The sequence below is a fragment of the Falco biarmicus genome, chromosome 19, assembly GCF_023638135.1.
Source record: "Falco biarmicus isolate bFalBia1 chromosome 19, bFalBia1.pri, whole genome shotgun sequence".
Lineage (NCBI taxonomy): Eukaryota > Metazoa > Chordata > Aves > Falconiformes > Falconidae > Falco > Falco biarmicus.
In genome coordinates, this window is record NC_079306.1 from 5,924,685 (window position 1) to 5,952,349 (window position 27,665).

General features: G+C 58.4%; 1 protein-coding gene across 9 annotated transcripts; it reads right to left on the bottom strand.

Annotated features, from left to right (window-relative positions):
• Positions 1 to 1,398: 1,398 nt before the first annotated feature.
• Positions 1,399 to 27,002, bottom strand: CADM3 (cell adhesion molecule 3). 9 transcript variants are annotated; one of them, XM_056322369.1, is made up of 12 exons: positions 26,785 to 26,894; positions 24,915 to 25,157; positions 12,586 to 12,726; positions 12,239 to 12,391; positions 11,883 to 12,020; positions 11,474 to 11,644; positions 10,771 to 10,861; positions 10,207 to 10,376; positions 8,076 to 8,198; positions 6,838 to 6,963; positions 6,278 to 6,336; positions 1,399 to 5,776 (listed from the first exon to the last, which is right to left on the bottom strand). In XM_056322369.1, the coding sequence occupies exons 2-12, from the start codon at positions 25,042 to 25,044 to the stop codon at positions 5,765 to 5,767; spliced, it is 1,314 nt and encodes a 437-aa protein (XP_056178344.1). In that variant the 5' UTR covers positions 25,045 to 25,157; positions 26,785 to 26,894; the 3' UTR covers positions 1,399 to 5,764. The 9 variants fall into 9 exon arrangements, 8 of the variants coding, with proteins under 8 accessions (XP_056178344.1, XP_056178340.1, XP_056178342.1 ...); XM_056322365.1 differs by having other exon boundaries at positions 6,271 to 6,336; XR_008819064.1 differs by having other exon boundaries at positions 5,694 to 5,776; positions 6,271 to 6,661; positions 26,785 to 26,898.
• Between the last annotated feature and the right edge of the window lie 663 nt (positions 27,003 to 27,665).

The window sequence follows — 27,665 nt, forward strand, 5'->3', positions numbered from 1 at the left end:
CAAATGAGCCTGTGAGCTGTGGACCTGCTCACCACCCCATGGTCCTAGCCCTCACGGCCAGCAGGATGGGAAACTGCTGGGGAGAAGCAGCCAGGGAGGGGTGAGGTACTCACCACTGGGATGCAGTTGCCCGTGATGTGTGTCCCAGGATGGCACCTGCTCCTCTGTCTTTGGCGTTTCCACTAGTGCTGTGCGTGGCAGCCAATGCCCAGCCATGCATGCTCACTGCTGGGTGCTGTGCCCAGTGGTCCACGCTCTCCGATCAGTGCCACACACTGCAATGCACGCTCTCCAAGAGCTACGTTGCATGGTAGCACCCACTCCACTTGCTCTTCCTCAGGCTCTGCTCTTCCCAGTCAAAACAGAGGCGAAGGACTGCAGCAAAGTGGTAAGAGCTGCTTCATTAACAGCAGCCTTCTGGCCTGGCAACCCCCTTCACCCAAAGGAAACAAGTGGGCCACTGCTGCTGGTAAAGCCAGTGAGCTGCCCGTGCAAGCCTGCCATTTCTTGAGCAGGAAACAATCATTTCTTGGCAGAACACCTTAAATTAACGAGGAATTGTATTTACTAGCACCCCAGCTGTGTGGATGTTCCTGTTGCTGGCCCAGGCATGCGTGGCTTTTCATCCCAGGGGTGTCAGCTGTGGGCAAGCGTGGCTCCAGGGTGTGGGGTGCATGTCGTGGGTGCAGAATGTGGGCGGCCGGCAAGGGGTCCCTGCAGCAGCACAGCCTGGGCACGTGGTACTTCCCAGCTCCCACACAGCAAAGAAATCCACAGCTCTTCCTTGGGATGCCCTGTTGGAGGCCAAATCCTGTGGGGTCACCCTGCAGCACTGGGGCAGGGCCATGGGCTCCCTGGGCTGCAGCAGGCAGCAAGGCCAGCTTGGCAGGGGACTGGGGGGCTGATGTGCCTGGTGGGAGCATCCCTGGAAGGCAGTGGTGCTGAGGGACAGGGCTCAGGGGGTTTGAACTGAGTGTTACTGTTGTCATTTGGGCGGTGGTTGGGGGGAGAAGCTGGTCGTTTGGGAGGAGCGAAGGGTCAGAGGCTGGGTGTCTGTGATGGGGGTCTGGGCAGCTATGCGGCAAGGGGATTTGGGGGTGAAAGGCCTGAGAGTCTGCATGCGGGATCCAGGGACAGGTGGCTGACAGACTGTGGTTTGAGGGGCTGAGGGGGGGCAGGAGTCAAGGGTGTGAGGGGGCTGAGCTATGCCTCTGTGGGCTGCACGGTAGGCTCAGCTGCATCCCTGCCATGCTGTGCAGCAGGGCGAGCTGCATCCCACCGCCTGTCCCCTCCCCTGGCCTCAGTGCCCCTCACCCTGGCGAGGGTCACGGCCACAACATCTCCCAGGCCAAGGCAGCGCCTGGCATGTGCAGCCAGAAGCAGAGACACGCAGGCAGGTAATGTGTGTAATCCAGATATATTTATAGGATTATTTTCCGAGATTAGCACAGGATATTAGAAAGGTTATAAAGTCACATCGACGTTCGTTGTCTCCCTTTTATGTACATACAAGAACACAGCACAACAACACAGACCATCCTCTGCCCTGCCCCGCTGCCGCCCCATGGCGTCTCCAGAGCTCCCTACAAATATGGCTTTCGTGTCTATTGAGAGTTCAGTGCCAGCTGGGAAGTGGCCGGAGCCTTGCTGGGGCTGGTGAGTGGGAGTGAACGAGCCTTGCTGCAAATGAGGGCCACAGGGTCCTGGATCCTCCCTGCTCTCCCTCATGCTGGCCCTGGCTGTGTCCCAGTCTGGATGCTGCGGGCCCAGCACAGGTGACTGTGGTAGCACAGGGTGGACATGCGGGCAGGGGACCTCCAGCTCCCTGGCCAACAAGGACTGCCCTCCTGCTCTCAAAGGGGCCACCAAGGCCTCACCTCTCCTAGCCACATGGTGACACTGCCCAGCTTTGCTGGGCACCAGCAGAGAGGGACAGGAGCCTAGTGGCTGGCCCCTCTCCTCTGTGACAGCATGTCCCTCATGTCACCGCCCCAGCAGCACCACCTGTCCCACTGCTTCTTCCCTCTGCAGTGCAGCGCATCCATCATCAGCCGCAGCAGGGATGCCATGTACCCTGCTGCCTCCCCGTGTTGCTGACGGTGTAGGGTATCACCCCACGTGAACATCAAGGTGGAGCTTCTCACCCCTTCACACAACCCGCACCACCTAGTGTACTGAGGTGGGGTACCCCACCCTTCTTGACAGGCCTGACCCCGCGTACCACAGCGCTGCGCACACGTACAGCAGGACACGGCCCAGAGCCAGCACCCACGGTGTACCCAGTCACCTCCACCTCACAGCGCCCTAATGCACCTACATTGGTGCAGCTCATGACTGACACCTGCCATGTCCCTGCTCACGGCTGTGTACCTGTTCCTCTGCACACCCGTGGCATGGTGTATTCACCACCCCAAAAGGCACAACACACAGCATACCCCACCATGCTCCTGGACTCCCAAAACGTCATTTCCTACCCCACCTCACACCCATGACGTGACCTATTCGTCAGGGCCTCAAACTCACAAAGTGGTTTCTCCATCACGCTCGTGACACGGTGTGTCCCATCCCACCTTCCACTGGCAGCACAGCGGGTGCACCATCACTGCACCCTTCCCATGCTGTGACGTGCCCCATCGTAGCCTCATGGCTGTGTCCCCCATGCTCATCCCACAGCACCTCTCTCTTCACACATGTGACATGGTGCATCTGTCATGCACCTGTGCTGCATCCAAAGGTCCACGGCCCTTGTGCCCATGGCAGCAGGCCCACTGCTCCCTTGCATCTGCCCTTTGATGAGCCCTTTGGTTCTTGCTTACAGACGCAGCCTCACGTTCATGCTCCCACTGCTTCCAGGACCTGCGGCCGTAACTCAGCCTCTCATCATGGCTGCCGCAGGACAATAGGCCCCCCCAGGGTGAGACCTTGCCCATCCTTTGCTGACAGCTGCCACAGGCAACAGGTCTTGCCCTGATGCCCTGCCTGTGCCTGGTCCTCCCCATGCTGCATCCTGCCGTGTCCCATAGCATGCAGCATCTCAAAAAGGCCCAATCCAGACTTCTCTCACCAGGGCCAAGCAGCGACCACCTGCACCAGCCCCTGAAGCAGCAGTGCTGGGGAGAAACCAGCCACGGCCGTGCCCACGCTGCCTCGAAGGGGCACAAACTGCCCTGTCTGACCTCGGCTCCCACTTGCCTTTCCCTAGGGACCAGTTAATCCCCTTTCCTCCCAGACCCTGGGTCAGGGCTTTCTTTGTAATGCAGACTTACAATGAGATTAAACCGTACGTGAGAAGACATCCTTGCATTTTTATTTGAAGGAATTAAGTCTATTTGATAGTGGATGTTAAAGATCTTCAGCAAAGCATCAGGTCACACGTTCATACACGCTCAGTGTGCAGCAGAGCAGTTAACAGCACTGACATCTGCAGTGTTATCTCCGGCAGCAATGCTTGCATCCATTGAAACAAGCTCAGACCTACTGTTGGGGCTCCAGGCCAACATCCTCCTCCAAAAAGATGGGAAAGGAAGCATGACATTGAGAATACTGCAGGTTTTCTTCACCATGCATGACAAAGGCTCTTTCAAGGCGCTAACACCATGTTGCCTGCTTGCTCCTGACACCTGATTTAGCCATGGTGAACCTAGTCACATCTGTGCACATGCCACAAACGCACTGCTCGCTCACAGCCTGTGTCTGCCACCGAACCATGCCTCTTCTTCCTTGCCTGTTTGACCCCAGCCCCCTTTAGCCCTGCTCACTCTGCGATGGCTTCCCTGTGGGCATCCTCCATAGGGTTGCAGGGTCTGAACAGGAGCGACACTGCCTCTACCAGCCCCATAGGCACAGGACACAAGCTCTTCCTCTACCTCCACAATGAGCCTACCCATGCCACCAAGGGCTTTTGTTCTTTTCCGAAAGGCTCTGCTTCCTCCCAAAAGGTTCTCCTCCTCTAGACAACCCAAAATTGAAGGGGTGCCCAGATGAAGGGTGGCTCTTGCAAATCCCTTGTGTCCAGACCAAGAGATGCCGGGATCCTGGGAAGCTGAAAAACCTCATCCCAAGGGTGGCAGATGTGGCCCAGCTCCTTGCGGGGGGTGTGGGGTGTCCCACAGATGCTGAAACGCATAGCCCCCTGCACCACACCCTGTGGGTGTGTGGTTGGGGTGGGCCAAGCAGATCCTGGAGACTATTTGGGAAGCTGGGAAAAGCTTCTTGTTTTTGTCTTGGAAGAAAGAGCGAAACAGTAGGGGGTAGGGCAAGCCCCCCCAAAGCTTCTTGGTGACCCCTGAAGTACCGAGACACTAAATGCAGGCATTTGTTGGCCTGCTTGACCCCATACTTGGAGCCAAGGGAGAAATGGCCTTTTCCAAGCCCACACCTGCCCTGGGAAGGCGGACAGACAGCTCCCAGCAGTAGACCCCGGTGGAGCCCCGCTCCTTGGCCAGAGGAATCCCAGGCCTTGTTGTCGCTCTGGGCTGCTTGCACTGGGGAGGTTCTCTCCAGCTCAGCTCCCATGCTGCCACCAGCTGCATCAGCTCTGGTTGAAGCCACCCTCAGGTCTAAAACACCTTTCCAGAGGCTCCACCGGCCCCAGAGCTAGCCTGGCAAAAAGGGCAGTGGCAATGGCCACAGGGCCCACCGGTTCTCCCAGGCGCTCCTAACACAGGCGGCCTCCTGCACTGAACATCTCAATAGATGGTTTAAATCAACATTTCCAATCTGAAAATTTGTAAAGTTGGGGCTTTTTCTCTGGACTTTCCCCCAGACCTCTGCCCTCCCCCCTCCCGCTGGGGTGGGACCAGGGAGCTGCAGTGCTTGGCAGCTCCCAGTCTCTCTGGGGGCCTCAGTTGTTCCCACCCTGGAAGCTCACCCCTGCTTCACACATCTACTGTACGAGGACAGTTCTCCTCCTGACGGACACTGTTCGACAAGAACCACCAAGGATAAAATCAGGGCAGGGGCCTGGGGTCCCTCCCTGCTCGACCCCAGCTGCATGCCAAGACCTTGGAGGCAGAGATGCTGCCCACTGGCATCCTGCTCCTGTCCCACCAGCTGCACTCCCCACCCCAGCTGGAGCTGGGGCCATCACACAGCAGCCAAGGCTGAGGGGAGCAACACGAATATGGGTCCCAGCTCTCAGTGGGAGGCACAGGGCGAGCGTTCATGACAGAGGGGCCACCCAGCTGCCCCGAGCTTGCACCAGAGCCTGGAGCTGATTTTATCCTTGGATATCAAAGAAACCAAAATGGAGAGAAACAAAGGAAAGAGCTACATCAACCCCAGCCCAACATCCCAACCAAGGGCCCAAAGCAAAGAGCAGCCACAAAACCAAAGCAAAGGTCCAAAGGAAGAAGGAAAGTCGCTCACTCACTGGTTGGTCTGTGTTTTGCGCGAGCGCCGGTTGCAGGGATGGAGGTGCAAGCAAGCAAACGGGGCCGGGGCTTTTGCTGTTCATAGTAATAATGTTTTGTACAAGTTCAAGAAGAAGCATCATGTCTCAGGCCGGTCGCTCTCTGCTCTCTGTCCTGCCATCCCTCTGTCCGTCCATCTGCTCGTGCTGGGCACGAGAAAAATCTGTTGGGTTGAGTGGGGTTTGTGGTCTGGTTTCTGTTTCCATTGGGGTCTGTTAGCTCCATTTATCACTCTCTCCGATGCCCCTAGATGAAATACTCCTTCTTGTCATCGCCACCAGCTTGGCCACCCTCTGCATTGATGATGGCTGTGTCAGCGTCTGGGGCATCGTCTGACCCCTTGGCCTCGTGGGTCAGGTAGGTACCTGGGTGGGGAGAGGGGATCAGCATCACGCAGGGGTCTGCCAGCACCCTGCTCCCACACAAGCAGGGGGATTTGGCCTGCCTGGAGGGGCCCCAGTGGCAGAGCCTGAAGGCTGGCTGGAAAACACAGGTGAGGCAAGTCCTTTGGGTTTGGCCTGAAATGGAAAAGTCACTGGTTTCCCCGGGACAAGCCTTGCCTGGACTGCTGGAGGCTTTTGCAGTCATCTCTAGCCAGAGGATGAAACTGCCTCCCCCTCTGCAGGCAGCAGCCCTTGCCTGCGTTTCCAGGTACACGTCATGCCCTCCCCACTGTCGGCTCCTTCCCTCCCTGCATTCGCATCCTTGTTCCCCCCTCATAAAACTGGAGGGTTTCTCTGCAAAACTGCCATCTGCAAGGAGGCTTCAGCTCATGGCTGCCCCTGGAGCCAGCACGGCACGGGGCAGAGGCAGCAGCTCTGCTGGACTCGGAGGGCAGGGGCAGGGGGCTCTTACTCACACATCACCTTTGCTGAGTTTTGCCGATGTCTGGATGTGACCATCTCCCCGTGTCTTATGCACATACCTGTCGGGCGGATGAAAAGTCCAGGGATGGGGAGATGGAAATGGTGGAGGGCAAGGAGGAAGAGGAAGGCAGAGGGCTGGAGGGCTGGTGAGGAGGGGAGGGAAAGGGAAGAGGTGGGGTCAGGCACAGACAGGGGCAGTGGCATGGGCAATCCTGGGGCACTGGGTACCAAACCATGAAGGAGAGATGGAGATAAGGGGTAGGAGCTGCTTCCACCTGGTGCTGTCCGTCTCCAAGGACTCACAGGGACATCTCCAACGCAGGGTAGGTGCCAGCACAGCATCCCCCAACCCAAGACAGCTGACACTGGCTGCGCTGGGTTTCTCTGGACACAAAGCAGGTCTGCAGGATAGGGAGCTGCCTCTCTTCCCCATGCTACCCACTCTCTTTGGGTACACAGCCCTGCTCCCAGAGACCCACCAAGGGGGGGAGCAGACCCTGCGCTGCCTGCTCCAATACAGCACAGGGGTCTTGGCTCCATACAGGTCCCCTACCCCGTACCTTTGTGTCTGATCAGGTAGTGTCCCAAAACGATGAGAAGACTGAGCAGTAGGAAGACAATAACAGCAACCACCCCGCCAATCACCGCATGGTATGTGCTGGAGGTCGAGGGCACCGGGCTGGCATCTGCCCAGATGGCAAAAGGAGAGAAAAGAGAGAGAAGATGACACTGCAGACCCTGCTGCATGGCAGAGGCTGCCAGCTGTTCCATGGACTGCTCAGGGCTGCTGGTGGGTGCCTTGGCAGGCCTGATCCTGCTTGGCTCTGTGCAGTCAGCTTGATCCTGCTGCAGACGACAGCTGTTGAGGTGGGAGCAAGAAAAAGGCAGGCAGCAGGGCAAGCAAGGAGGGGAAAGCAACATCCATCAGTGCTGGCCCCTGGGGGGAGCAAGCTGAGAGAAGCCCCAATGGCTGTGCTGGGCACCCTGCCTAGGTGAGAAGGCAGCCAAGAAGAGCTGTGACAAGGCAAACCCATCTCTTTGCCTGGCTGCCTGTGATGTGTCCCAGGGAGCAGCACTGGCAACACGCTCTGTTGCAGCTTGCGGTACCTCTGCCTTCAGGCACAGCCACAATCCCACCACCCCATCCCTCACGGCAGGATTTTTGCCCCTGAATGGGTGGCTGAGCACACAGCACAGGCAGGCTTGGCTCACTCTTCCCCTACGCCGTGCCAGCAGGAAAGTGATGTGCAGGCTGGCATGGCCACATACTGCACCCCAAGGCCAGTCCCAAATCAGTCACATCTTGTACAGTCTGTGCTGGGATCCCACATTAGGCCTGGTACACAGGGACAAATCCTACTTCCACTCCACTCTCACTGTGCCCCATCAGCTCAGGGAGCACAGCATCAGAGAAATGTTCAGAGCAAGTGTCTAGACAGGGTGGGGAGGGAAAGACAACAGGGGAGGCAACAGGACAGTGGCGACATCTCATGTGGACACAAGGCACAGGCTGCAGCCACAGCCTGCCAGGGAGAGTTGGAAGGAGCATTATGCAGCCCAGGTTCCGGGACCTCGGCTCTTTCTGTTGCGTACCACCACTGCAAATTGCTGAGACGGCAGCTGCCGAGTCCAAACATGCCAACAAGCAGCTGCACAGGAACTGGAAACTGGCTGAGCACCTGGGGTACGCCAAGGGTGTCCCTGGCCAAGGGCTGGACCACCATCTGCCTGTGGAGCTTCTTCTGCTGGGCTGGGGAGCAGTGGGTCCATAAAGAGAGAGAAAAGGAGCTTACAGTACCTTGGATGGGAGCTGGAGTGAAGGATGAAGCGGTGGCCATGGAAGCATGAGAGATGGACTGGGAAGGGCCTGGCGGAGGGGCTGGAGTGGAGTGAACATGTGGGGTGGGGAGCTGGGAAAAATCTGGGGAGGACAACAAAAACACAGGGACACAAATCAACCCTAGGAGGTGTCAGTGAGGCATGACGTAGCCCATCGGAGGGGACCCCAGCTCCCCCCAGCCTGGTGGGATCTATTCTCAGCAGCTCCTTCCACAACTCCCTTTCCTTGGCTGTGGGCCCTCCTCCTGCCACCATCCTCTGGGACACATTGCTGTGAACATCTGCCCCCACCTCCTACCTTGCCAGCACTCCTTGTCACCCCTTCCTCTGGTGAGGGACTCCACTGGGCCCCTCCTGCTTGGGAGCCCTGGCAATGCAGTGGCCACAGCATCACCCACCGTGAGGTGCCACCTATGCTTTCTTATGCACACCCTCGAGGACTGCTCCGTCCCTGCTCTCCCCCACTGCTGAACAAAGTGGCCACTGTGGCAGACAGGCTTGAGGGATCCACCAGGCAAAACAGCTGCTCCAGTGATGGTGCCCAACACCCGAGTGGCTCCGGGGGAAAAAAAGGAGGGGGAATTTGACAAGGGGAACCAAGCCTAGATGTGGAGCTCATCTGCCAGGGGCTGTGACATTAAGCATGTGAGGGACACCGGTGTTCCGGGTGCCATGTGCTTGTGGACCGTATCAAGCACCCCAGATGCTGTTGTGAGCTTCTGGATGGGCGCTGAGCACCCTGGGGACTGCTGTGCTCCTGGATAGGTGTGGAGGGCTCTGGGTGCTGCCGTTTGCTCACTGCCAGGCTCAGAAAGCAACTCCCTGTGCAGACAGACCCCACAACCAGGTGGACAGCAGGGACAAAAGGGGTGACGAAGGAACAACTGCACAGTGGGTTAGGCATTTAGGGGCTTACCCTGGGCAGGCAGAGGGGGCCGACTCAGGGGAACAGGGTGCCCAAGGTGCCATTGCTACCATGCACTCCCTTCTACCCTCAGCCACACTGGAGGGGAAGGATGCTAAGAGTGCCCAAAACGGGAGGGCAGGGAAAGGGGATGGGGAAAGGAAGAGCTGGAGCATGAAGTGCTGGAAGATGTAAAGTCCAAGGCTGGAAGAGAAAAATGGCAAGGTATTTGGCAGAGGAGGATAACCCCAAACTGAAAGGCAAAAATGCAGGGTAAGACTCCTATGGACACAGGAAAGCTGCCAGGCAAGGGGCCGGTCGCTGAGCACAGGAGCTGGAGCAGCACCGCCACTGGGCTGGAGAAGCACTTGCAGCCCCACACCACACACAGCTCTGCTCCATGTGCGACATGGTGCTGGGACATAGCAGGGCACAAGGACAGCAAACACGCAGCAGAGCGCAGCTGGGGCAGGGAAGGCAGCGAGGGGATTGAACGATGTGGAGAGGTGGCGGGTGCTGCCCTCTCCCACACGATGATGGGTGTTGCGTGGGGATATGCTCTGAGGACACAGGATGCAACGCAAGCCCGTAGCTCCAGTGGCTCAGGGCAAGCCATGGGGCCCATCTCCAGAAGCTTGGGGCAAGGCTGCCAGGGCACCTCGTGGTTCAGAGGGGTCAGCAGCACCATCTGGAAATCCCTCTTTGGCTTGTGGTGGTGACATGCAGACACTTCCTACCTGTGGCAGGGCCAGAAGCACTGGCCTTTCCTCCAGTCCCAGCGAGTCCACCAGAGTCCTGCCTGCAGCCCCTGCAGTTCCCCCAGCATAGCCATTGGAAGCAACAGGGACTGAGCTCAGCCTGGGCCATGCCACATCCCTGCCCCAACACCCCCAAACTGCTCTTTGCGCTTCTCAGCCCAGGCAGCAGCCCTGCACAGTGTAGGGAAGGACACAAGCACTGGATGTGGCTGGAGGACCTGGGGATGCAACACTCCGTCAGTGAGTGTGCCAGGACCCAGCTGCATGCACGCACCCACCCTGCACCACAAAGCCCTCATCCCACCACAGCCCTCCCTGCACCCATGCACTTATTCACAAGGAGACACAGCTGGGCTGGAGGCAGGTTTGCCAACCAGAAGCTGCCAGGAGAAGCTAGGTGATGCTGGGTGCCCTGCAGCCCTGCTTACCGCTAACATCGAGGTTGTACTTGGCCACAACACTGCCCATGGAGCTGGTGGCTGTGCAGACGTAAGTGCCACTGTCGCTCTTGTTGAGGAAGGGGAAGATGAGGACACTGTCGGAGCTCAGCTGCAGGGGCACGTCACTGCCCTCCTTCTCCCACAGGAACTCCCGGGGGCTGCAGAGCAGGATGGTGGTGAGGTGCTGCTGCCCTGCCCAGCACCCTGGGTGGGCTGGGGCAGAGCAGAGTCTGTGGCTGGCCAGTGGAGAGGGGCAATGAAGGTGTGGGAGTATGGAGGCAGGAGGGACATACCCCATTTAGAGATAAGCTGGGATGGATATGTTGCTCCAGGGAGAGGACAGGGGCTTTATCTGCTCTCCATGGGGTGCCCAACCCTGCCTGGCATCAACACAAGGCCAGTGCCTGGCCCTGAGCCCACACAGTGCTACCTCAATGCTCTGCCCAGGCTCTGGGGAGGGCTAAGTGGTGGTTTTGGGAGCGTGGCAACAGGAGGACAAGTTAGCCAGGGCCTGGCAGGGCTGAGCAGGAGGAAGGCAAGAGAGGGCCTTACATGGGGTTGCCCTGCCCATCGCACTGCAGCTGGAGCTTCTCGCCTTCCCGTGGGTACTGGGGATGCGGCTCGATCTTCGCTGTTGGCTTGTCTGAAAAAGGAGGAGAGGCAGAGTTGGGTGACTGCCTGTCCCTGCCCCACACTGTGCCGGGGCCTGCTGGCACCACAAAACCCTGCCGCTGCACCCTGCCTTGGCCCCAGCTCTGCATGTGCAGAGGTGCAGTGTGATCATCGTATCTGCGGGTGGCAGGGTGCACTGGGGTGGGAGTCAGCACTCTGGGGGTGCACAGTGCAGCTCCCCCAGCCCTCCCCCTGTCATCGTGGAGGACATGCAAGACAAGGGGAATGGGGACAGGCAGGACATGGGAGATGGTGCACACAGGTAGCAGCAGATGGCATAGACAGCTCTCAAGGAGATGGGGTCGGGCAGGGGACAGGAACAGGCAGAGGAAACCAAGGCCATGCATGAGGGGAAGTGTCACTGTGCCGTGGCCCTACGCGTGACAGGACTGCTGGGCATGCAGGCTGATGAGCTCGTATGCATGTATGAGTGACAGCTGTATGGACGTGTAAGTGTAGGGCCACGCGTGGGATGTCTGCTGAACTGCAGTGATGTTGAAAACGCCTCCATCTCTCCCACACCTCCATCGCCCTGTCCCCTTCACTATGTGGCCCTGTCCAATCATCCCCACATGCCACGTACAGTGAACCTGCAGCTTCTGCGTGGTCGACCTCTCAGAGTTCTGCAGGGACTCATGGTCCACAGTGCAAGTCACCTCAGCTTCATTGTCCTCCTTGGTGACACGGAACTCCACCCGACTGCTCACTGTGAAGGTCTTTCCATTGGGGTCCTCCACCACCTCGGTGCCTTCATCTGTGGGAACAAGGGACCATTAAGAGCTGATGGACACAGCACCCCAGCAGAGGCATAAGGCTGACACACATGCTGAGCAGGGGACACCCTGTCCCCCTCCCTTTGTTGGCAGTAGCATAGCATGCCAGGGTGGTCCAGCACTGGACACATCTGCAGCCTCTGGTGCCCCACCTGCCTCCATGGTGTTCCCCAGCCACCCTAGTCCCTCAGGGCAGAGCCCCACTGCTTGAGCACGCACCCTTCAGCTCCTTGTTGCCCTTCTTCCACCGGAGCTGGGCTGCGGGCTTGCTGCCAGAGGACCGGCAGGTCAGCCGGGCTATCTTCTCCTCATCAATGGGCTGCTCATGGCCGAAGATTTGGGGTTTCTGGGGGATTCCTGGTAGAGGAGGCGGCAAGAAATACAACAGCCTATTAGCTGTGTGTGTGCTGCCACCCACAGACAGATGTACATGCAGAAACATGTCAATAAACACAGCATGTACGAGTTAACAGGTAGGGATACGGGACTAGCAGAGATGAACAGCTATATGGACAGCATCTAGCAGGCAGGGCAGTAGCAGGCAGATCGGGAGCAGGCTGCCACTGATGACTTACCCAGCACAGTGACCAGAGCCTTTGCAGTCCGTACAGGCATGGTGAAGATGGAGCAGGTGTATTCCCCCTCATCCGACAGCACTACATCACTGATGCTGATGGTCAGTTCATTGGGTGTGGACCTCTCCAGCTGGATCCTGTTATCGCGCAGGGCTGGGGGAAAAGGGACAACAGGGTGACTGACAGGCTCAGTACCACCCACCACTCTCCTCCGCTAACTCGTATTTTGCCTGGTGGCATCAGTATAGGGGCACCACTGGCCCTGGTCCACTTTCTCTCTGCCCCGCCATCACTCCAGTCCTGGAGCTAGCTCCTCTCCCCAAGGAAGCCTTCTCCTGTGCATGTACCTCGTTTCTCCCCGAAGTAGAGGGTCTGCTGGGCAGGGTTGGACCACTGCAACGAGGAGTCATCAGGATCCTCCACCTGGCACTTTAGCACCACTGTACCACCGGCCACCACAGTCTCATCTGACGTTGTGGGCTGGCTCTCTGGACACAGACAGGAGAGGTTAGCAGAGGTCCTGGGCATCGCTTCTCCCCAGGTGTGCACAAACATCACTGAGCAAGCAAGGGAAGGGAAGGAGGAACACAGTGGATTCCCCAAAACCCTTGGAACAAATAGGGCTCCAGTGCTGGGCTGAATCCAGCTTGCCTGGGAAAACCACATTTTTTCCAGCTGACCCCAAGCCCCAGATGGCCAGGCTACACAGACTGGGGTAGGGGGAGTGGGTCACGCTGGCGCAGCTGCTCTGGGTGGCAGCATGGAGGAGCATGGGGAGGAGGAGGAGATGTTGCCAGATGTCTGGCTGGATCCAGGGAGACCATCAGTGCAAGCATATGTCAACATACTTGTGTGTCTGTCTGGGAGCATCTGTACAGCCCCTTGAGCATGGATGTGTGCTCACACACACGTGCTTGTGGGTGTGTGTCTCTAGGGACAAGGAGTTTCTATTGCACAGGCAGCACACTTGGAGCAGAGCCATCCTACACACCCTGGGGACAACAGGGTCCTGCCCACAGGCACAGGTGTCAGCCTGGATCTCCCACTGCTATCCCATTCCCCAGCAGGGAACATCCCCCTACAGTTGCAGAAGCAAGGTTCAGCAGGCAGGATCTGTCCTGCTGCCCAACCTGCAGCACCTGCTGGGACAGGAGCTCCGGGGATGCTGCTGTCCCTACGCAGTAGCTCCGTGCCAACCTGCAGAGACATCAGTGTCAGGCCTGGCTCCAGCCACAGCCCCTGGAAGAGCCAAGCAAGCTGCTGCCCATCAGGCATGAGCAGATCCAGGCAGGGGTATACCAGGAGGCAGCAGGAGAGCCTGATAGCACAGACACCAGCTGAAGTCACCTGGGGAGGCAGCAAGCTCTGCTTCACCACCCTGGCAGTGCCAGCAAGCTGGGGCTTGCACCAATGGTGCCTCTGTGCCAAGCACACCATGCAATGGGATGCTCCACTGGCCATCTCCACAGCTGCCTCCAGCAAAAACATCCATGGTCCATTGAGTGCAGCCTGTGGGGTGCAATCAGTGGCCTTCTCTCCATGTCATTCCTTAAGGGGATTTTCTCTTGCTCACACTTCTCCTGCACTACACAGGGAAAAGGGGGATGCTGGCTCTCCCAGTGCACCCTCCTCACCCAGCTGGGTCCACAGGCAGCCACACAGACAAGAGGGAGGAACACAGATGCTGCTACTATTTGCACTTTGCTCACGTGCTGGATGTGGGGCTCCACAAGGTGTCATTTTTTTATGCCACCCCAAGTTACTCATGTTTAGGCAGGGAGCTGGCCTCAGGACCCCCAAGCCTTGGGTGACACTGCTTGTGTACCCACACAGTCCTGATTTCACAGGCTTGTTTTCCTGTGTGATATTCACTGCCTGGAAGAAGCTCTAGTTATTGGAAAGAGAGGGGTGGAAGCAGCTGTGGCTGGATTTCCCCTTTTTCCACTCCAAATGGTGAAGGGAAATATCTCCTCTTGCTCACACTGCAAATTCCCCAAAGCTATTGCAGGGTGCAGGAAGCAGTGAAGAGGTTTTGGAGGAGGACAGGAGGATGAGGCTGCCAGGCATCCTAGGGACCACTTGGCTCCTGTTAAACTCCAGGAAAGCAAGCCCAGGCTGCAAAGTGTAAATCCCTGCCCACTTCCAACAGCCACGATTACCACAGATGCACCAAGTTGCGATTAAAAAGATTCCCAGCATAAACACTCTCTCTCTCCAGCCCCTGGAAACTCCCCATCACTTACACTAAAGTTTCATGCTTGCTATTGAAGTTTTACTCCTCTCCATCTGCCTGGGTTTGATGGCTGGTCCTCAGCTGTCGCTAGACCCCTGTCCAGCGAGCTGAAGGGCCTCTGGTTCACATCTTCCCTGCAGACATTTACAGGTGGTGACCAAACCTTCCCTATGCACCAGCCAGCCAGAGCTCTCGAGCCTGGCTCTACAGCCTGTTCCCAGCTGCTGATCACAACCCAGGTCCTTCACTGACATGTCTCCAGCTTGCTCAATACCCAGGTACAGTGGGAGCTCTGGTGAGGACCACCAAGACCTCTGATGCTGGGGAGGGCACTGGGGAAGCAGAGACATCCTCCCTTCTACTGTGAGGGGCACACCTCTGCCACTTCACACGCTGCGGTCTGCAGCTCAGCCAGGAATCAAGGCCACAGCTCTCTGTCTGCTTCTCCTGACTAGGAGATCTGCTTGTCGGCTTGTTTTAATTTGGTTAATGATGCCTTTGTCCTGCCAGTACCATAATTAGGGGATTAGGCAGTTGCAAGCCACTGTTGTCCAAACTCAAAACCACTCCAACTCAGATACAGTTGAGGACAGGGTCTAAAACCTACACAGAACAGACCCAATCTCTTAATTAACACAATTACCATCACCTGCCACAGCACTGGCCTCATTAAGGTATTAGTGTGGGGAGAGGTTAAACAGAGCAAGGTGTGTTTCCCCTGGGTAGAGGCCAGGCAATACCACCACCCCCACCCCCCTGCCAGGTGACACAGGGCACCACACAGACCCATTGAAGCTTTAGCTTGGCCTCTCTGAAGACCTCCCTCCTCCCTCCCTGGCTCACAGCTGTACAGCCAAGGACCACCAAGATGGGTCTCCAACCCCACCAAAGGCCACGCTTCTGTGAGAGCTGCCGAGCAATGCCTGGCTCTCCTGCCAGCGTTCGTGTCAGCATCTCGCGTGGGGCTGTGTCCATGCTGGCCCCCGTAGCAGAGCCTCTCTGGGCTGCCATACTGCACCCTCCAGCACGACCTAGATACTGGGCTCGCCTCCGCACTGTGCGCCCGACAGCTTGGAGGAACAGATGGGCACGGCTGGGCCCCTGCGCCAGTGCAGCTTGATTTAATTAAAAACTGCCATGGCTGTAACCTGCTGGCCCTTGACAGAATAGGGGCAGAGCCACCACAGGAGCTGCCCGTGGGACAGAAGAGGAGGCAGCAGGGCCCTAGGAGCAGCAAGTGTCACCACAGGGAGCTCCACCTGCTCCTGCCACGGCCCGCAAGGAACAAGGCATGGTCTGTGGGGTCCCTGTCCCCCGGCAGCCTCACTGCCACCCTCACGGGCAATACCGCTCTGGCAGGTGGGCACAAGGGACAGAGCTGCCATCCCGCGGCTGGGGACAGCAGCACTCCGAGCAGGAAGATGCCTCACGCACCATGACTACTTCCAAATCCAGCAGCTCCAGCCTCGGCGGGGCCCAGTGCATCCTTCTGATCAGATCCTGGGGGTTCTCAACGAAGATGAAGGGCAGCTTAGACCACCCTGCAACAGCCCTTGAACAACATCGTGGGGGGTGCAAGCACATGAGAAAGCCCATGGCCCCGGGGGCCCAGCCCCCTGTGAGGCCCTGGGCAGCATCCCAGGTGCTTGGAGGCACAAGGGGGAACAGAGTGAGGATGGCAAGCTGGCTGCAGCAAAAGCTGTCCTGTCCTCCTGGAGTGCTGGTTACAACAGCCCCCACGAGCCCAGGGACAGGTGCTGGACACTGAGGGAAGCATCCGCCCTCGCTGCGCTAGTGACTGTTGCCAGCACGGAGTCACCACCACCTGACAGCCCGGGCTGGCACAGTCCCCTCATTCTCCTTCTGCAACACTGCACAACAGTCAAAGCAGCCCCTGGGGCTGCCCCTGCCGGAGGGGCTGCGCAGCCCAAGTCCCAGCATGCTGGCAGGGCTCGACACTGGGCTGCACTGGAGGACAGCTTCTGCTCTCCTGCTGGGGTAAAGGAGGTGAATGCACGGCCCCAGGGATGCCAGCATTGCTCTGCAGGGATAAGGCACCTGAATCCAGCTCTCCCCACGCTCTGCTGGGCTTGAGCAGGTACAGCCAGCCCAGGACCACATCTGCCTGCATGGCCAACAGCCCTCCCATGCTCAGTGCTCTCCTCTCCAGGAGGTAGATCTCCTCTCCAGATCTACCCCTCCCCAGGGGCCACTCAAGCTTCACCGGCCACCTCAGGCCCCTGCCATCATCCTGCAAAAAGATGAAAAGTTATTTTGCAGATGACAGGCCAGCAGCAAGGTCTCCTGGCAGGCAGAGGACCCAGTTCTCCCTCCACAGGATCCTCCTGGAGAAGGCCATCCATACACACCACAGGCAGGGATGGCAATGCCTTAGTTACTGCCTCTGACCCGGGGACAGGCTGAGCAACCTCAGCCACCCCAGGAAACACCATAGCAAAGGCTTCACCAGGCCCCATTTTTGGCCAAGAGCTGCCACCCGTGTTTGTTTCTGATCCCACATGGCACAGTGAAATTAGACTCTAGAAAATTCAATGTTTCATTAATTAAACCTGTGCACTTTTGCAGGGGTGCTACATTCATTATTTGTGAAGGGGAAAATTATGCACACTTCTCCCCCCCCCCCCCCGGTTCCCCAAGCCCAGCAGCAGGACCTGCTGGCACACACATCCCTTTCTCAAAGGTCTGCAGCTAAGCTGCTGCCAGCCCCAGAACACTCCCGTGCACAGACACATGAATCCTCTGCAGCACCACATCTCTGGGGGCTTTTGCAACAAAATGCCATGCCATGCCACCTGCCTTCCCAGAGCTATTTCACCTGGAGCAGCCTGGACCCTCTCATAGGCACACCCACCACAGATGAACCTGAGCCTGCCCCCCCAGGCTGTGAAAGCCTTGCTGTTTCAGCAGAAGCAGCCCCTCAGGAAAACACCCACTGCTCAAATCCCTCAAACACCTCCAGTCTGCAGCCACTGCCCAAAACCCAACACTTGTCATTTTCCTCATTCTTTTCTATTTAGTCTAGTTTCATCATCATAAAGATCCAATTTATCTCTGTTGACACAGACATTTTCTAAGGCAAGTTATCTCCTCTCCAAGGACTGTATTTTAATAATTCACTCAGCAGTCATGAACTGCAAAGCTCCATTTCCAGCCGCAGGCACCCTTCCCGTGCAGTGACACTGGAGCAGCCTGGCCAAGGTGGCAGTTTTGAACTCTGTGCATTGCAAACCCAGCCAAGCGGGCTCAGACATCTGCTGTGCAAGCTTGCTTGCAAGCTGATTTGAGCAGTGTGTGAATCCACAGTCTGGGATACCCAAAGCTCAACTTCCAGGCTCCTCCTCACTGGCAGCCGACTTGCTCCAGATTGTTAGAGGGGGAAACCTGCTCTTGTTTCAGTGCATCTGCTCAACACCACCCTGTGCTCCTCTTCCCTGCATGCCTGCCCATAGAAGCCAGCCTCACCAGCATGCTTCAGCCCTCAGACAGAGGATGCATCCCTCCAGGAGCCACAGGGTAAGGGGCCCTTCATGCAACACCTCCAAGGCCGGCTCCTTTTCCAGTCCTGCGGCATTTAGACACCTCTCATGGCTGCAAGGCTTTACACCAAGTGCTGTCACCAAGAAGCAAACTAGCAAGATGGGATGGCTCTGTGCCAGACAAGCAAGTGTGATGCAGAGGAGAATAGGGGCAGCAGGAAGTAAAGGGAGCAGACAGAGCCAGGCTGACAGTCAAAAAGTGGTGGTGGAAGGGATGCAAGAGGCCAGGCTGACCTAGGAGAGGACATCCCTGCATACCGTCACCCAGCTGCTGTCTCAGCAAGCAGAAGTATCCCACTCTCAGGCTGGGCAGGTGACTCTCCCCAGCACAGCAAGGTCAGAGGGGCTGTAGCATCCAGGCACTTCAGGAAGTTTCCCAGGTTTTCCTCACCCTCATAGGGAAAAATCCATCCAGTATCCCCACTCGCACTCTCTGGAGCCGAAACCTCCCTCTGGCCCCTGTCAGCTCCCATCCTTGTATCTCTAGTCCACAGCAGCCATCCTCTGACCCTTCCTTCCCACAAAGGAAAGATTTGATCTCAGGGTGACAAACGACTGTCTCATTAACACAAATGCTCACTGGAAGTGGGACACACAACCACTATGAGTCTGCTCTGAACTCCAGATTTCCTTAGACAGGGATGCTGTGATGATACATCACTCTTCAACAGCTGGCTCTTCAACAGCCAAGCCCTCTGCTTTGGGGGCTTGTGATGTGGGGTGAAAGATCCAGAGATTAATGGGGGGAGTGACAAGGGAACCTGCCATCCAAGCTCCCAATGTGATAGGACCTTGATCCTTGTGCACCAGGTGGTCAGTTGAGTCCAGGGGCTTCATGCCTTCAGGCACGGTCCACATGAAAAACATTGACTTCCCACCTTAAACACCAAGCTCTGTACTATTTCTCTGAAAGCAGATGTGTACATGAGCATTCTCTGGGCAGCGGCAAAGCAAGGGAACTCAGCTCCTCACCACAGTCTGCTCTGAACCCTGGATCTTTGCCAGCTTCTCCAAAGACCATGCTAGAGACTTTGGTCACAGGCTGCAGGACCCCGTCAATGGTCTCCAGCAGCCCTGAGCAGCAGGGTCCTGGTCCAAGGGGCACCAACACTTGGCCCCCGAGTACCGCCAGCAAACTGCAGAGCTGCATCCTCCTCCCAGGGTGGGGGACCGCAGTCACCTCCCTGACAGACTCTGCCCAGGGGTGCAGTGAAAACTGACAGCTGCCTGTGACACCTGACCAGGGTTAAGCAACTGAAACGTGGCCAGCAATTAGCAATCAAGCAGCAGCCAAGACAGAGAAGCAACTGAAGAGAGACTGGTTGCATGCAGGTGCTGCTGAAGCTCTCTGCTCACAGGATGCCCTCCTCCTCCAGCCCTGGCTGACGCCTTTTAGAGCAAGCTGACTGAACCCCTCCTGCATGCCTTTGCGTACATCCTCACCACACTCCTTCCTCTGATGCCACATATCAGAGCAGAGCTGGAGAGCAGCCTCTCCTCTGGGACCAGCAGGACCCTGCTTTCTGCCCTATCAAACGACACAGCCTGGTCCCTGCCAGGCATCCGCTGCTCCTCCAGTTGCCCCAGGGCTGGACGAGCCCCCCCAGAGAGCTGGGATGGGGGTCGGGGGACAAGGGAGCTGGGGAGCCCCTCTGATGGCAGCAGCAGCTCCTGCCTGCAGCTTTGGCAGCCGCACAAATGCAGGCCACTGCTGGCGGCTCACTGTCATGTTTGCACATTCACACCAGTGTGGTGGCCAATTAGCTCAGCAAAAGGCATCATCATCATCAGGGAATCCCAGCACCAAGCACCGTGATCACCTCCTTCTGAGGCCACAGGCAGCCAGCTCCAGGGCTAAGAGGATCTGTTGACATCACAGCCTGCAAGTCACTGGCCAAAGCCCAAAGCTTCAGCCTGCCCATGGAGAGCAGAGACCCCAGCTCAGGCACCTGCAAGCCTGCTGAGGACAGGCAAGTCCTTGGAGGAGGCGGGGCAGAGACAAAGAGGGGAAAATCCCCATTCTGGGCCACCACAAATCACCCAAGCACTGTGACAGCCAATCTCAGCATCAGACCTTCCCTGGGACCCTCCAAAACAGGACTAATTCCCTTGCAAACAAGCAGCAAGCCCCCCCAGGACCTTCCCATCCCAGGCCTCTCTCCAGCACAGAGCAGCAGGGAGCAGAGCCAGGCAGGGTGACCCCTCTCCCAGGGCCCTCCTCCAGTTTGACAGCAAACAGCTGATAACTACTTTTTTGAGCATGTTTCTTAGCTCCTACCCTAAGGCCAATCTCCAACATGACTGTTGCCAAGGGAACAAGCTCTTTGCTTTGACAGTTCTGTTTTAAGGATCTCCTGCCTGCCCAGTGAGATGTCTCAGAAATGGTTGCTTTGGATGCCCTGGTACATTTCTCATTGCTTTGCAGGCATCCAAGCACTTTCAGTAGAGCTCTGCCCAAGCTGGCATGAGAAATTGTCATTCCCAACTGTCCGAGGATCAAACATACAAGCTTGTGCAAGAGAATATTTGTAATGTAAGAAATGGGGAAACCCCTTCTAGGGGACAGCGTGCCTGCCAATGAGCACCACGCACTAACACCTCCTCCTGACTTCCCAGAAAGACAGGAGAGAAGAGTAATTTCAGAAGATTAAAATGCAGGTTCAAACCCAGTGGTCTTTCAGGTGACTGTGGTGGATACTCTGTTGTGCCCAGCTGTAGCAGAGGGTCCCCACACCCCAATGGATGCCCAGGGAGAACAGAGCACTCGGCTCTGGCTGCGACCAGGTCATCTCCACTGCTGCATGGTCTGTCCCTTTCAGAGATGAAGTCCCAAGACAAAAAAAACCCAAAAGCCAGAAACCAGAGCTGGTGAGGTGTTGAGAGGCAAAACAAAGCCGCCCAGGAAAGTGCCATGATGGTGACCTGCTCCTGTGTTCATCTGCTCAGGGTGAGGGTGCTTAAAGACAAGCTCAGAGCAGAGCCCTGCAGCACACAGCCAAGGTAGGAGCACCATCGCCAGCATGCTGCACCACTCAGCCCATCTTCCCATGGCTTCCACCGCACATCAGACCAGCAGACTGCAAGCCTGATAGCAGCAGAAAGGAGCACAAGGAACTGTTGCCCTGGGCACAGTGCCAGCACAGGCACCAAACACATCCCACCTCTGGAAAACAGGTCCCCAAGGTACATGGGGCAACAGGGTCCCAACGAGTCCTGTCTTCTGGCAGTCAGCCCTGCACTTGTCTCCAGACTGAGAAAGCGAACCCAGCTCCTGTGCAGCAGCAGGTAGCCCAAGAAGTCTGCTGGTCTCTGTGCTGCTGGCCACTCCGACCATAAGTGTCGGAACTAGCTTTCCCTGGAAACAACAAACTGAAAGCAGCAGCAAAAGCAGTGGTGTGGAAAAGCTAGTGCTCCACATTGGGCTTGCCAATAAATACATCTGAAGCATTGTAAGGTGAGGAAGAGCATCTGTAGATGGAGTGCTGCCTGGAGCGTTACCTGAGGAAGGGGCAAGTCCCCTTGAGCAGGGCTCCGCAGTAGCAAGGGGAAGCTCACAGCTCTGCTGCTCCACAGCCACAGGCAAACTCCAGGGTCACTTGGAAAGATGCTGCCATCTGGTTCCACAGCAAGCACTGCTGCCCTCCAGCATGTCTGTGTGACACCGGGGAGCATCCGCAATCCCTGAGCGGTGGGAGCTGCAGTGTCCGATGCCTGCCCATGTGTACACCAGTCCCTGTGCCCTCAGCCTGCATTACAGCAGAGGCAGAGCTTGACGCCAGGCAGGTGACTGGAATGGTTAAGTACATTCCTGCCCAGCCCTCATCACACATCTCAGCTTCTCCACCTCCCTCCGCTGCTACTGACTGCTTGGTTTAGGTAGCCTTGTCTGGGTTAGTGCTTCTGGCTGCAGGGCTGCCCAAACACAACACATGGCATTACTGCATCCAGCTCCTCTCCTTCCCCCTCAGCCAGCGCAGCCCACCCTCTGCCACAGCGACCGCACAGCCCAGCCCCGGCTGTGACTGCAGCAGAGGGGCTGAGACTGCCCTGGGTGAAAGCAGAACCTCTTTCAGAGCAGGATGGAGAGCCTTGTCCCCGAACTGCCCTCACAGGTGGAGAGAGGAGCCGGGGCACCAGGGAGATCACTTACACCTCACCATCACTGCATGATGAAGGCCCTGCTGCTGCATTGCTTCATGGCTGCAGGTGCCTGGCCAAGAGCAGAGGGGAGAGAACTGGACCAGATGGTTCAAGCTGAGCTGACCCAGTAATTCAGAGGAGGAGGATCAGATCTGGCTACGTGGGTGTTACAGCACTGGCATCACCTTTCAAGGTCCCATGGAGTCACTGAAGAGCCAAGCAACAAGGAGGCAATTCAATCTGTGCAGACACAGCATCAGACAACCTGCATGACCAAGCCATTGCCTGGGCTGTAAAAGGAGCCCTGAGAGCACTTCAGGTGGACACAAGGCTGGGCACTAGGGGTACCACACCAAATGCTGATGCGGGGAGCAAAGCACTTCCCAGCAGGCATCTGCACAAGCAGACCATGCTTTGCAGCGGCTTTAACACAGCAGCAAACTGGTGGAACCCAGGAGAACACGCCCAGCAGCACGCAAGCAGAGCCCATCAAGCTCCAAGACCACCATGCTGCCACCAGCAAAGGCACTTTGAACACATGTTCACATCCTGAACCACCTCCTCCCTCATGCTGCTCCTCTCCTTCAAGGATCTGAATGGTCATGCAACACCCTGGATTGGGGTAAAGCTATGTTAATACGAACCTAGTGGAAACAAACAAGAACATTAGCTTTAATGCCGATTCCTCCATCTGGCTAGGTGCCTGGCTATGCCAGCACCAGGGTGACTACCCAGATGTAGACACCTCCAGTTACTCCAGCAATTCCAACACCCCGGCAAGGCAAGAATATCAAGCAGAGAAAGAAGAGGCAGTGCCTAGCATGCAGGAGACCTCACAAGTGGGGAACCCTGGGCAAGTAGGGTGCTTCCCTCCATTTCCTTCCAGAGGTCAGGGTACCCACTCTTGGGAGGCACTGAACTCATGCTTCAGCAGCAACACCCCAGTCTGTTGAGGATTCCTCCTCTGGCCAGCAGACGAAACTACCATGCTCCCAGTGAACACCCCAGCCTCAGTGTTGCAGATCATGCCAAAACCTAAGCCATTATCAGGACAGTGGCAAAATTCCTGTCCCACAGCAGCAGTGCCAGCATGTCCTCTCACCGTCTGGGTATGCGGCAGGGCAGCTCTGCAGCACTTGATCCCATGTATTGTCTTAAAATCCAGCACTGCCTGTTGAGCCTAACACATTGTGCCAGACAGCTGAGTGGTGGCTTTCGTGCTCCCCGTCCGGCTCCCTCCGCCCAGCTGCTCGCACAGGGATGCTCTCTTCTGGCTGACATGCTGATCCCAGCTGCATCGTTGCTGTGAGAACAGCTCGCTTCCCCCAGGCAGCGGATCAGAGTCATCCAAAATCAGGCCATCCAGGTATCGAGTGATGCAGATTAGTTGTACTCCCTCTTCTCATGCTCTTCTCATGCCTGCACACCACCACTGCCTCATCAGGGATGTCACTGCTTCCTCTACTCTAGTGCCAAGGGCTTGTGCTGGCACAGAAAGAGACTTGTAGCATATGGTGAGCCCTAATGACATGTGAGAACAGGGCATTTGCACACATTAGTTGGGTAAAAGCACTGCTGTAAGCAGCAATCAAAGGATTATGTTAGATTCAGACAACTGCCCGGCTTCTACCATCCCACTTCTGCACACCAGGGCTCCCTGCCACCTGCCTGGAGCTGATGCTACAGGCTGGAGGTCACGCACAGCCTCCCACAACCTGGATCCCAACCAGTGCTGACACCTCTCCAAAGGTTCTCCTGAGGGAGCAGGACTACAGGACCCGCAACCATCATCTGCTCCAAGGCTAGAGATGGCAAGAGCCCAAACCTCTCCCCCAGCCCTGTGCTCCTACCACTAGACACCATTCCCACACAGACAGGGCAGGTGACTTGTTACAGAAGGGACACCAGCTGGAAGCACAGGGCATTCCCCCAAGACAGAGAGCTCCTCCCACATGGCCTGGCTGAGCAGACACCTCCACCAGCTTCAGAAAGATGAAGCCAACTCCCAGGAAGGGGATAGCTTCCTGAACCTGCCTCTCTGCAAGCACCAGGCAGGCTTCAGACACATCAAGATGGTCTCCAGGCTCTCCTCAGCCAACAGGGATGCATGGGCTCAAGCCATCTAACCAGCCTCGGCATCTACAGGAGGTGACAGAGCAGCCCTGGCCTCTATACCTGGTCAGGCAGACACAGCCCTAAGACCCTCAACACTGAAGCTTCTCCTGGCAAAAGAAGCACACACAATGAGTGGACTGGTACAGCAGGAGGTAACTGGATGAGAGACCTGAGCTCAGGTCCCTGCTGCACCACAGAAGCTGCCCAGCCTCCCCCCTCACTGCCACAGGATGGTGGCGCTCCTTGTGCAATGCCAGTGCCACAGCAGGATGAGGTTGCTACCAAGCACAGGCAAAAAAAAGCCCCTAGAAGTCTGGTTTTGGCATGTTGTGGCTTCCTACGGGACAACAGTAGGGTACTGTTCAAACAAAAAGGGTTACACAACTCCCGAGTGGAATAATTCTCACAGCAAGGACAACCACGCATCCAGCCCAAACACTTAGAAATCTGCCGACAGCAGCACAACACCAGCCAAGCGCACTGACACAGTGCCTAGGTGGCTTCAAGGGGCTCTGCTGGGCCCCACCGCAGCTGGAGCTTCGAAATCCAGAGTGCTGGAGGAGCATTTCTTCAAGGAGAGGAGACAACTACTCCATCCCTGCCCGAAGAAGGGTGCTGCAGAGGGGCTCACCTGGCTGGAGAGCCACAAGGATAAGGCAGCAACTGTGAAGACATGCCAGCAGCTTCTTTTCAAGCATCTTCCAGCCATCTGTCTCCTCTGCTCCCAAAGGTTTTTTGAGGGTCTGTTTGTCTCGCTGCATCAGACAGACAATGGCAAGCCTGGCAGCTCATGGCCAGTGCTGGGTCACAGAAGCAGGCCAGCCTTGGAAGAAATCTTGCAGTGTCATCATCCACGCTATATCCAGCCCTAGGACTACACACAACTTCAGGTCACTGCCACCCCTCCTCACGTGAGTGCTTGCTGGACTGCTCAGCCACCCTCTCCTGCCCAGCTCCAACCCACATGCTGAGCATTGCCATGCACAGGATGCCAGGACATCTGTGTGCCGTAGGACTGAGCATCACCCACACCCAAGTGACTCTTTCAGGCTCCTGTAGGAGGACCATGGCTGTAACCAGAATAAATCCTGGGATTCGTGGACGGGAATGCAGCCACCAACCTGCACCACCCCCGGACAGGCCATGGGGGAGGCGGGTGGGAGGCTGGCTCCTTGTTCCAGCACAGGCAGCCCAAGCTGTGGGCAGGAGGCTGCTGGCTTCACATCTCTCACCCTCTGTACCATGCTTCTTCTGCCACGCCACCCTTGGGACCCTCGATCCAGGGTCACGTACTGATGTCAGAATCACCTCCCTGCTTCCAATGAGCCATGGGCCAGGGATTCAGACAGCAATTGGACCCTCTCTGGCTGCCAATCTCTGCAACACCCCCCCTTCCGAACGAGAACGTGCAGCATGGGGACAGAGGCCCAGCCCCAGACAGCTGCTGCATCTCCCCATCCAAATGCACACAGCAATTTTATCACAACCAGCGACACCCGACACGGCAGACACAGCTGCCAGTAGCCCACTGGGAATTACAGGCCCTAAGCAGCAAGCGCTGGCAATCCAGCAAGGACTCCGCAGCCGAAGGGTTATGGAAAACAAGGTACTGCCACTGACGAGCCCTTAACAAAATGACAATTGCTTCGTGGCACCCCACCAGCAGCTGCCTGGCACAGGATGGGCTGTCCACCGCGGGGGCGCGGGTCGGGTAAGCCCCTTTGTCTGCAGGGCTGCCGCTCCATCCCAGTGCCATGCCTCCACACGGAGGACCCTCCCGCCGCCATGCCAGCGGCACAGGGTGGGCAGCGGCCACCCCTCCCAAGCCCACCGCCCGCGGGAAGGGAGGGCCGACCGGGCAGCTCCCACCCAGGGCTCCAGCTCCGCCGGGGGACAGGGGGGACTCGCCCCACCCTGAGGGGGTCACCCCCACCCCCCGGGGGCTTCATTGCCCTTCCCCCCCCACCCCAGGATCGCCACCAACGCCCGCCATCCCGCTGGGGGGAGGGGGCGGCTCTGCCCCACCGGGGACTCTCCATCCGCCGGGGCCCCCTCCCCGCGGCTCCACCCGCCCCGCCGCGGGCAGCGCCGGGAGGGGCCGGGCTCCGCCACCGCCCGCCGGGGCCTGTCTGGAACCTTCCGCCGCCCCGGCCCCGCCCCGGGCGGTACGCGGCGACAGGGGGACACAGGGGGACACAGCGGGCAACACCGGCGCCGCTGTGACCTTGAGCCCCGCCGGCCGCCCGGGGCCGCATCCACCCGGGGCCAGCGGCGGCGCGGGCGGGCCCCGAGGGCAGGGCCGGGGCGGGCGGCACCTGTCGGTCCCCGCCGCGCCTGACCCACATAACGGCGCAGCCCGGTCCCGCCGCCCCCCGCACCTGTCGCGCGCGGCCGGTGTCCCCCCCCTCCCCCCAGGGAGGGGCGCGCCACGCCGGTCCCCGCCGCGAGGGGCTGAGTGATGGTGGGGAGCGGGCTCGCCCGGCCCCGGTACCGCCACTCACCGTCACGGGAGAGGTTTCCCCGGGCGGCGCTGAGGCAGGCGAGGAGCAGCAGGAAGCCGAGGGGCAGCATGGTGGCAGCAAGCGCCCGCGGGGCCGGGGCGAGCCGAGCCGCAGCGCGGAGGCAGCAGCACCGGGCGCAGCGCTGCTCTCCGGTCTGGAGCCGGCGGTGCGGCAGCGCCGGGGATTAAATAGAGCGCGAGGAACAGACCATTCGGGCGGGAGGGGGGGCGGGGGGGCCGCGCCGATGCCGCCCCGCTCAGCCCCCCTGTAAACATGCCCGCTCCGGCCGCCGCCCCCCCCCGCGTCCCGAGGCGCGGTGGTGCGCTCCACACGCGCGGCTCCCCGCGGGAGGCAGGTGGGCGCGGGCGGTGGCGGTCCCCGTGGGCCCCGTCCCGCCCCCAAGGCTGCAGGCGCCCGGTCCGAGCGGAGCCGCGGTTTGTCGGTGTGGCGGTGGCGGTCTCGGTCCTGGGCTGAGGGGTCCCACCCTGCGGGGCGGTCCCGCTCCCGGCCCTGCCGCGAAGCGCTTCGCAGCCCCGTGCTTCGCAGCCTTGCCCGGCTCAGAGAGGAGCCCTCCCCGGGCTCGGCGGGCCCGAGCGCGCCGTCGGGGCCGAGCTCTGGCCCCGCCGGAGTCCACCGCATCTTGCGTGCCTCAGCGAGGTGCCCGGTGCGGGCCTGGGACAGCCGCTGTGCTGCCATGGCTCTACCCCACGGCTGGGGAGCACCGCCACCCGGGCGGTGTGCCCAGGGCTGTGTGCCCAGGGCTGTGTCCCCAGGCTGGGCCAGGGTGCACGCCTGGCTGGGACCCCCCGTGTGGTGACTCTTCCAGTGGGGCTGGGATCTGTGGTCTGCAAAGCAGGCGGCAGAGCTCCGGGCTGAGTGAT

Coding starts and splice junctions, on each gene's coding strand:
- CADM3 (XM_056322364.1), bottom strand. CDS start 25,044: ATGCAGCGAGACAAACAGACCCTCAAAAAACCTTTGGGAGCAGAGGAG. Junction 12,392..12,585: donor CTACTTCGGGGAGAAACGAG/GTACATGCACAG, acceptor CTTTTCCCCCAG/CCCTGCGCGATAACAGGATC. Junction 6,662..6,837: donor CTACCTGATCAGACACAAAG/GTACGGGGTAGG, acceptor CTTTGTGTCCAG/AGAAACCCAGCGCAGCCAGT.